Source organism: Drosophila simulans, chromosome 3L (genome assembly GCF_016746395.2).
Source record: "Drosophila simulans strain w501 chromosome 3L, Prin_Dsim_3.1, whole genome shotgun sequence".
Taxonomy (NCBI): Eukaryota; Metazoa; Arthropoda; class Insecta; order Diptera; family Drosophilidae; genus Drosophila; species Drosophila simulans.
This window is the reverse complement of record NC_052522.2, coordinates 6,773,420-6,782,177: the sequence shown is the minus strand read 5'-3', so window position 1 is coordinate 6,782,177 and position 8,758 is coordinate 6,773,420. Positions and strand designations below refer to the sequence as shown.

Sequence of the window (8,758 nt, the reverse complement as noted above, 5' to 3'; positions counted from 1 at the left end):
CCGGTCTCGCCGACCTTATACAACACGTTCATAAATACGGCGGTGTTTTGTCTGGACCCCTCAGTTCTGCTCAGCACCTATTCGAAGCGAATCGGTTTTGTTGGGGAGGGCGAGAGACCCACTTTATCAGGTAGACGACACGACTTAACCGCAGCAGACGCTTATGCCTGCGGTCGCTGCGATTGCATCAGATGAGGTGCGAATCCCAATCGGAAGCTAAATCAGTGCTAAAAAAAATATAATTCAATCGAAAATCAGTTGATCAGCGATCACATGGCTTTGGTTTTTCTAGCCTATAAACAAGTGGCTTGCATGTAATAGATAGAAACTGGCGGCTATAATTAGCACAAGTGATTAGTTGGCGACTGAAGTGGAATTTGTTTATTGTTTACGATCCCGCATTTAATCGTGCGATCGAGAGCCGATCGATCAACCCTCGCCGATGGTGCGCTACTGGGGGGCTTGGAAATTAGCGTACATTCGCGATAGCACAGCCCATTTAAGCTGCAAAAGGAAAACATAATTTAATCTGTTATTGTTTACGCCGAAATGGAAAACACTTCTAAAATGCGTCATTGAACGCATTTTCCCGATAAGCAACAAAGTGTCAACATGGAAGTTTGATTATGTAAAAACCTAGGCAAGACAAGAAGATTTTTTGCTGACTCTGTCTCCAAGTGGGGGGCCCTTAAATAAATAATTAAACTTTGAACTTGAAATGCATGTGCTAGCGCATCGAGCTGATAAGCAAATCGAAGTCGGCACATGATTTGCTGATTTGAGATCAATGCCAGCGTGAAATGCGTGATTTTGAAGACTAGACAGACATAATGCGGTCATTGAATCTGAAAGATGATGACCACACGCAAAACGTGAGAAAGGAACCACAGTGTTTATTTTTGGTATAACTGGCATAAATCGGCGGCGGTATCAAATTTTGTGCCCGACATGCGTTTCTCGATGCGGTTGTGGAACCTCCGGAATCTTCCCGCTCCCGCTCCGCCCGCCGAGATTGCATTCCCAGCTCAACTGATAACCACGACGAGTATATCAGCTGCCAGCCCATATATGTACGATGATCGGAGGTTTAATTAGGCGCGGCTGTAACATGAACATTCATAATTCCGCTGGCATTCAATCAATGCAGACGTGAACAATTCCAGTGATCAAGTGTTCGACTTAGCCAGCGATCTCGTGCAAAGTGTACAGTGTCTCAATCGTAGTCAATACAAATTCCCACCCAAGAAAATCGATACTCAAAACATAGGTACAAATATACGTTACTGAAATACAAGCATATGATGGCGCAAAGTGATTCGGGAAGTTGCTGTGCCAAGCTTAATAAAGGTAAGAATCTATAAATATTAACTAGTGATAGTGGATAGCTAAATCCGGTATTTGCAACAGATGAGTGCTGCCAGAAGACAAAGGATGTGGTCTTGAGCGGGGTATCTCCCAAAATCTTTCCCGACAAAATCTACAAGTCCGTTCAACCAAAAGGAGAGGATGCCACCGGAATGACCTGCGAATGCGGTGTTTTCGGAGCCATCGCTTGCGGGGATTACCCAACACAAGTAAGAAGAAAATATTTTTATTTAATTTAATATTATTTAGCACTGATAATGTATAAAAACACGCAAAAGTTAAAAATTTTGGTTTTACAAAAAATGTTTACAAAAAGTGTAATACTTGGAATATTCCGGAAAAATATGTGTAGCAGATCACAATCAATTGTTAATATATAATAAATATTACTAGGACACAGTAGATAGCCACCATGAAATGCCGATCATAACCATATCAATATCTCGGAGTCATTGGGGCTGTCACAAGTCCATCACCCGTTTAGCAAAATCCCATGTAGTACGTCAGACGTATGCAAATCAATGGTTAGTGGGTCAATGGTTAGCTACGTTCCGCGGATCCACCAGCAGATACACCCCCTGCTGATCTTCTAACGATGCCCATCTATCTGTGGCCAATGCCCAGTGGCTGTGGTGACGTCAGCAAGATCGAACTGAATCGTATGGATTTGGTTTGCCGTGCGGTTGTAATCTCTGTTGTTCATGTTTTTATTGCTCGACTGTAATGAAATGGAAAATAACAGAAAGTACTGGCGTATTCACGGTCGGAAATCGACATACAGTTATCTGTTTTTTTTACTCAACTGATTGAAATTAGCATTTCTAAACTATCTTATACGTTGGGCTAGGTATGCAGGAAAAAAGTATCAAGTTGCTTTGATCTGATGATTTGATTAAAGGAAATGCTGAATAACCAAGCTTAAAATTACAATTCTTAATTCTGAGCTTGGAAAATGATATGCCTTATCGATGCACAGCACCCCCTGGACTTTATTATTCAATATTTACGTTTATTATAATATTGTACAAAAAAAAAAAAAAAAAAACAAGGAAAAGAAAGTACTAAATGGGATTTTTCTGCTTTCAGCTGGACATAGCACAGATGATCTGCCTGGGTCTGGTGGCTCTGCAGCATCGTGGCCAGGAGTCGGCGGGAATAGTGACCAGTCTGGGCAAGTCCTCCAAGAACTTCAGCGTGCACAAGGGCATGGGCATGATCAACAACCTGTTCAATGACGAGGCGATCAAGAAGTTAAAGGGCAACCTGGGCATAGGACACACCCGGTATTCCACGGCCGCAGCTTCGGAAGTTGTGAACTGTCAGCCGTTTGTGGTGCACACTGCCCATGGAGCACTGGCCATTGCCCACAATGGCGAGCTGGTGAACTGCGAGTCCTTGAGGAGGGAGGTCCTGGAGCGAGGAGTGGGCCTGTCTACGCACAGTGACAGTGAGCTCATTGCCCAATCCCTGTGCTGTGCTCCCGAGGATGTGTCGGAACACGATGGACCCAATTGGCCGGCCAGAATTCGCCATTTCATGACCCTGGCTCCACTCTCCTACTCCCTGGTCGTAATGCACAAGGATAAGATCTACGCTGTCCGCGATTCCTATGGCAATAGACCGCTGTGCTTGGGAAAAATCGTGCCCGTGGATGCAGGACATGCGAATATCAATGACCAACTGGCCGAGGGTTGGGTGGTCAGTAGTGAAAGCTGCGGCTTCCTCTCCATCGGAGCCAGATATGTTCGCGAGGTGGAGCCCGGTGAGATCATCGAGCTGTCGCGAAATGGCTATAGAACCGTGGATATCGTCGAAAGACCGGACTACAAACGCATGGCATTCTGCATCTTTGAGTATGTCTACTTCGCCCGCAGTGATTCCATGTTCGAGGGTCAGATGGTTTACTCAGCCCGCCTGCAATGTGGTCGACAGTTGGCCAGGGAATCCCCCTTAGATGCGGATTTGGTCAGCTCGGTTCCGGAATCGGGCACAGCAGCTGCCCATGGTTATGCCAGGGAGTCGGGACTGCCATTCGGAGAAGTTCTCTGCAAGAATCGCTATGTGGGCCGCACGTTCATCCAACCTTCGACAAGATTGCGACAGTTGGGCGTGGCCAAAAAGTTTGGCGCCCTGGCTCAAAATGTGGAGGGCAAGCGCATCGTGCTGGTCGATGACTCCATAGTGAGGGGAAACACCATTGGACCGATCATCAAGCTCCTGCGAGATGCCGGCGCCACCGAGGTGCACATTCGCATTGCCAGTCCTCCGCTGCAATATCCCTGCTACATGGGCATCAATATACCCACTCGTGAGGAGCTTATAGCCAACAAATTGAACGCGGATCAGCTGGCGGATCACGTGGGTGCCGATAGTTTGGCCTATTTGAGTGTGGAGGGTCTGGTCAAGGCCGTCCAGATGAACAAGGCCCATGTGAATCCACTCAAAGCTGGCTACTGCACCGCTTGTCTAACGGGCGAGTATCCTGGCGGATTGCCGGAGGAGCTCAGCTGGTAGAATCTCTCAGCAATTACTAATTTCATAGGATTAATTTAGTACTTAGCTTCAGATTGTATATAAACAAATATATTTAAAAATTTCGGGTCTTTGACCCATCACAAAAAAATGTTGTTTTTAATTAAACAATCTAGGGGTTTTTGTTTCGAGATAAGGAATAATAAGTAGGACACGCTTCAAACATTCTGGAAAATAACAAACACAAGCAGTTACATATATTATATACAAATACATATATATATATAAATATCTTAAAGAAGACATTATTTTATTTTTTTGTTACCACCTTTAACTTATTTACTAGTTATAATCATTCATAAAAGTTTTTTTTATTTCCTCACTTTATTTGGCTTTCTTGCAGGCAAGGAACACATACTCTAAATGCTAATGGGCCACATCAACGTCTGATTATTTTCAAAACTGTCTAATGCCATAACTTCAATTCATTTCAATTTATATTTCCAAGCTCTGTGTACCGAGGGATTCAGGGTGGCGGAGGAAGTAGAGTCGCCCGCTTCCGGTTATAGCCGAGTTCAGATATAGCCCCATATCATACAATATGGTAATCGTGTTTGCTTTTTTCGCCCCGTCTCTTTCCGGCTGTGTCCTGCCGCCACCCACATCCTTGTGTTCCGCTCTCTTTCTTGCGGATTCTCCCCAGTTGGGGCGTTGCAATGTCTAAAGCGGGGCGTTTAGGGCGTTTAATCCTGCGGAAGATGTCCTTGCGGTTATGCAGAGGGGGTATCCGTATCCTCTCTCATCGTATACAACTTTTTTCTTTCTTTCTTTTATGACTCGCGCCGGGTACTGGAGTCAACAATGTCATCATTATTCTTGAATATTGTGTTGTATTTTCGCAAACAATTTCGCTAAGCTGCGCGGCATTGGCAAAGCCGGAAAAGGGGGTGTGGAAAATTTGGGGGTGGGAATGGGTCTGGGTGGGAAAGTGGGAGTGGGTTTCCCTACGCTGAAGTGTGGCGAGGACATAAGAGAAGAAAATAATATGCACTGTCATTGTAACTCGCTTGATTAATTCTTGTGAAGGGTATTTACTGTAAGCAGTTCAGGTTCTTGCAAATGAAATGTAACAATATTTATATTTATTTAAAAACAAAGACAATGAAATGTTATAAAAACATTATATTTAAATTCATCATGAAATTATAATAAAGTAAATTAATTTATTTTAAAAAGTTATATAATAAATATATAAAAATATATATAAAAAAAATCAAAGTCCCTTTCTACTCTCTGAATTTCCTAAAAGCTATAGAGGATTTTCTGAGTCCTGTCAGCTTCCCTTTCATGGAGGATCCCCATCACCACTCCATCTGAATTCTTACCAAGTGGCTACATAAAAGAAACGACTCATGGCAACATTGAAAACAGACACTGGCACTTCTCTCCAACACACCAGCGTCGTTTGCTGCCACAAGGATACGACAGAAGGACCAAGATATCCACGGAAAAAAATGGCATAGAGAGGCGAGCGTTTGCTTATGTGCGCCGTCGATCACAAACACAAACATCCTGTGCCCACTGCCGCAGACAGTGACAACTAAGCAGAGCCATATTGCCAGGACCCCAGATGAAGGCCACCCATTGGAAAACCCGCCCTGGAAAAGCCCCACCTCTGCGCCGCAAAACATGCTTTAAATTTTTTAATAACGCCGGGCTACAAGAGCGCTGACGCCCACGTCCGGACTTGGGATCCGGATCCGGTTTTCGTGCCCGATGACGACAGCCGGCCCCGCCCACCTCGGCCTGCCCGCCCACCGTCGTCATTTGCACAGAAGTTATGTAAATTAATGTTTACTTAAGTTCCCCATGTTATTTCTCCTTCGCATTTCTTTTTTTTCGCCTTGCACTTTCACAATGTTTCCTACTTCAAAAACAAAAGCAGACAGCGGGTCGGAAAATTGTGAGGGGGATTTTAAAAGATGGCAGAGAGGTAGAAAAAAAAAATTGCAATAAATTTGGCAGCCGCTTTTGCAATTTAATAAAAAGCTTTCGCAAGCGGAAGGAGAAAAGTCAGCTCCAGTATAAACAATCAAGCTTATTATTGAGTCAAATGGCTGAGTAAATATATGAGCCAAAATTATGGCAATGGCATGCAAATGAAACGGCCGTAGATGAGGATTATGAAGCCATTATCCAAACACTTGATGGAAATTGTCGCCGCTGAAAATTTAATTTAAACATCAACGCCGGGGGCATCGATGGCATATCCTTCTGCCACTTGACACATGCAACAAGTGAGTGGCAGGGGCCAAAAACCACACGAACCGTCGAAAGGCAAACAAAAGGACTCCTTTGCCAGCTCGATGTCCTTTGCAATAGGCACGCAAAACGTGCCCGGCATGCAAGACATGCGATGGCCAAAACGACATCGTATGAAATGTAATTTTCTGGCCAATAGAGCACTTTGTGGTCTGCCAGGATATCAAGGGCTACAGCCAGAACATCCTTTCTCCAGTTCATTAGCAAATCAAACTTCCGTCTTCTTGCCCTCAAGACATTTCTGGCATGTGTCGGACGCAAAAAGGCACGAAATTCCTGTCCACTGAAATTTGCATTCCTCGAAACCCCTGATCCCAAGGACTAGAAAACTCCTTGTCAACTGGTAATTTGATTTAAGGACTTTGGCTTGACCAGAGCAACAGGAAAAGGTAAGTGGTCAGCTGGGATTCGCAGCATATTGTCAGGTATTTATTTTGACTATAGTGTTAAGCATTTAAATAAATTTATAATATTTATAATACATATACTAGTAATTAAAATAACAAAAACGAGTAAAAATTAAATATATTATAAAATACATAATAAAATCCATTTAATAAACATTTTTAAATCTTATCTAGAGTTTAAATCTTTCGAAACGAAGTGGTCACCTTCTTTTCCTCATAAAAACCAAATCAAAACGAATTTAATGCCCTCTTTAAGCATTTTCCCAGCTAATTTACTATTCCCAAAATGGAATCTAATCAAATGTCCGCCCCACAATTTCCGCCCAGCATTAGCTTCAAACGGAATTTGCATAATATTTTTAGAAGCAACGGAATAAAGTTTTGCTGGGCGAACCAACCAGACGACTCAACAATATTTCCACAACTTTGCGTTAATTTTCTAAATATTTTCTAAAATTTTCAAATTGCATTTGGAGCAGCCACGCTGCCTTTCGATGGAAAATGGAGATGCCGCAGGGCAATCCCAAGAAGTCAGTTTTTCCGTGCTCCAGCTCATTCAGCACACCAAACACCCCCAACCACCCACAACTTTCAACGAACAACTTGAATTTTATAATTTAAAATTATGAACTAATATAATTTAATTTTTGTGGCTTGCACGCAGAGCTGCGACGATGGAAAACCGAGGGGCTAGGTGGGGATTTTCTGGGCGGACACAGGTAGGAAATTAAGTGCATTATACCTTTATATATATTTGTGTGTGTATAATGTTGGTTATTGTGCACAACAGCAAATACAACAAAAGCGCGTTGAGGTAATAAATATGTATGAAGTTGGTGTTTGTGCACCAAAGAATGCAATTTCCCTCGAAATATAAGTGTGGTGGGTTGGAAAAGTGGGCGGTGGGGGGCCGTCGCTTGACATCGCGTGCTTTGGGGCGATTTTCCCGCTGCATTGGCCAATTCTGAAGAGCCAGCAAAGATAATAACGATAATTAAGGCAAGCGGCAAACCAAATCTCTGATTTGAGTGACATGCAACAACAACATAATTCACAGCCAGTGCGTCAAAGTGTGTGTGTGAGCGGCAGGTGTGTGTTCCAGAATGGAGACTCCATTTTGGGGGCTGTTACACTTCCGGCCATCATTGTCACAGTGTGCGGCAATGCAAGATGAAAGCTGGCGGAGATTCGGATGCACTTTCAGAAATGACAGGCCAAATCACATAAATATCACATCACATATATGATAATTAACCAAAAGGGTCAGAAACTACCTACCTGTGAGTAGAAAGTGTCTCTATAGGATTTAAGGTACGTATTTCACGCTTATCAGTTCGAGATTTAATTCCTTAATTACAATGATCTTAATTGAAGCTTTACACCTGTTTTCCCTCTCTGCATGGAATGTTCAATTGGCTGGATGGATTTTCCTGCTGATTGTTGTGGAGTAGGCAGGTAATACTTATTTTTTTATTATGATTCTCCCCAGTTGCTGCTGATGTGATGTGGGGGCATCAAGTGAACAACTGGGCGACTGCATCTGTTGTGCTTCCCATTGCGTGTAAGTTCATTATGTTGGCAGCAGTTGTTGTTGCTCTTGTTCATTGTGTGCCTGATACGCCCAACAACAACTGCGAAAACAATAAAAGCAACAACATATGTATATATTTACAACCGACAACAACAACAACAACATCCGCAGTTGTCTGGCCACCATTGCAAATTTCTACATGGCCGCTCAACTGAAAATTGTTTGTGCAGTTTTATTTTTTACTCATTTTTTTATTCACATTGTTGATGGCTTTGTTGTTTTTGGCTGCCTGTTGTAAATTGCAATTTCCCGTTGCCTTTTTTTAATAGTTTTTGTTGTTGCTGCTGTTGCTGTAAGCTGCCAGATTATTTATTATTTTAATTAATTTATTTTAATCCATCACCCGAAGGCTTATCAAGTGATGTGGTTAATTTAATTACAGCTCATTAATTAATGTAAACTTATTGAAGTGGTAATGAATGTTGCGATAGGCAGGTTGAACGAATGCAGTCGTTGAGCGGGTAATAATTTGTTAAATAATTACTCAAAACGGGAAGTGAAAAGAATATGGAGATTAAAAGACTGAATCTTTAAGTCCTTGACATGGTAATTACAATCGACCAAAACAATAAATTATAAAATAAATGCCATACACTGTCGA

General features: G+C 42.6%; 1 protein-coding gene across 1 annotated transcript; it reads left to right on the top strand.

The window, feature by feature from the left end:
* Nucleotides 1-1,032: 1,032 nt before the first annotated feature.
* Nucleotides 1,033-3,971, top strand: LOC6737052 (amidophosphoribosyltransferase). Its single transcript, XM_002083863.4, has 3 exons — nucleotides 1,033-1,347; nucleotides 1,408-1,574; nucleotides 2,452-3,971. Exons 1-3 carry the CDS (start codon nucleotides 1,299-1,301, stop codon nucleotides 3,877-3,879), a joined length of 1,644 nt encoding a protein of 547 aa, XP_002083899.1. The 5' UTR covers nucleotides 1,033-1,298; the 3' UTR covers nucleotides 3,880-3,971.
* Nucleotides 3,972-8,758: the final 4,787 nt, after the last annotated feature.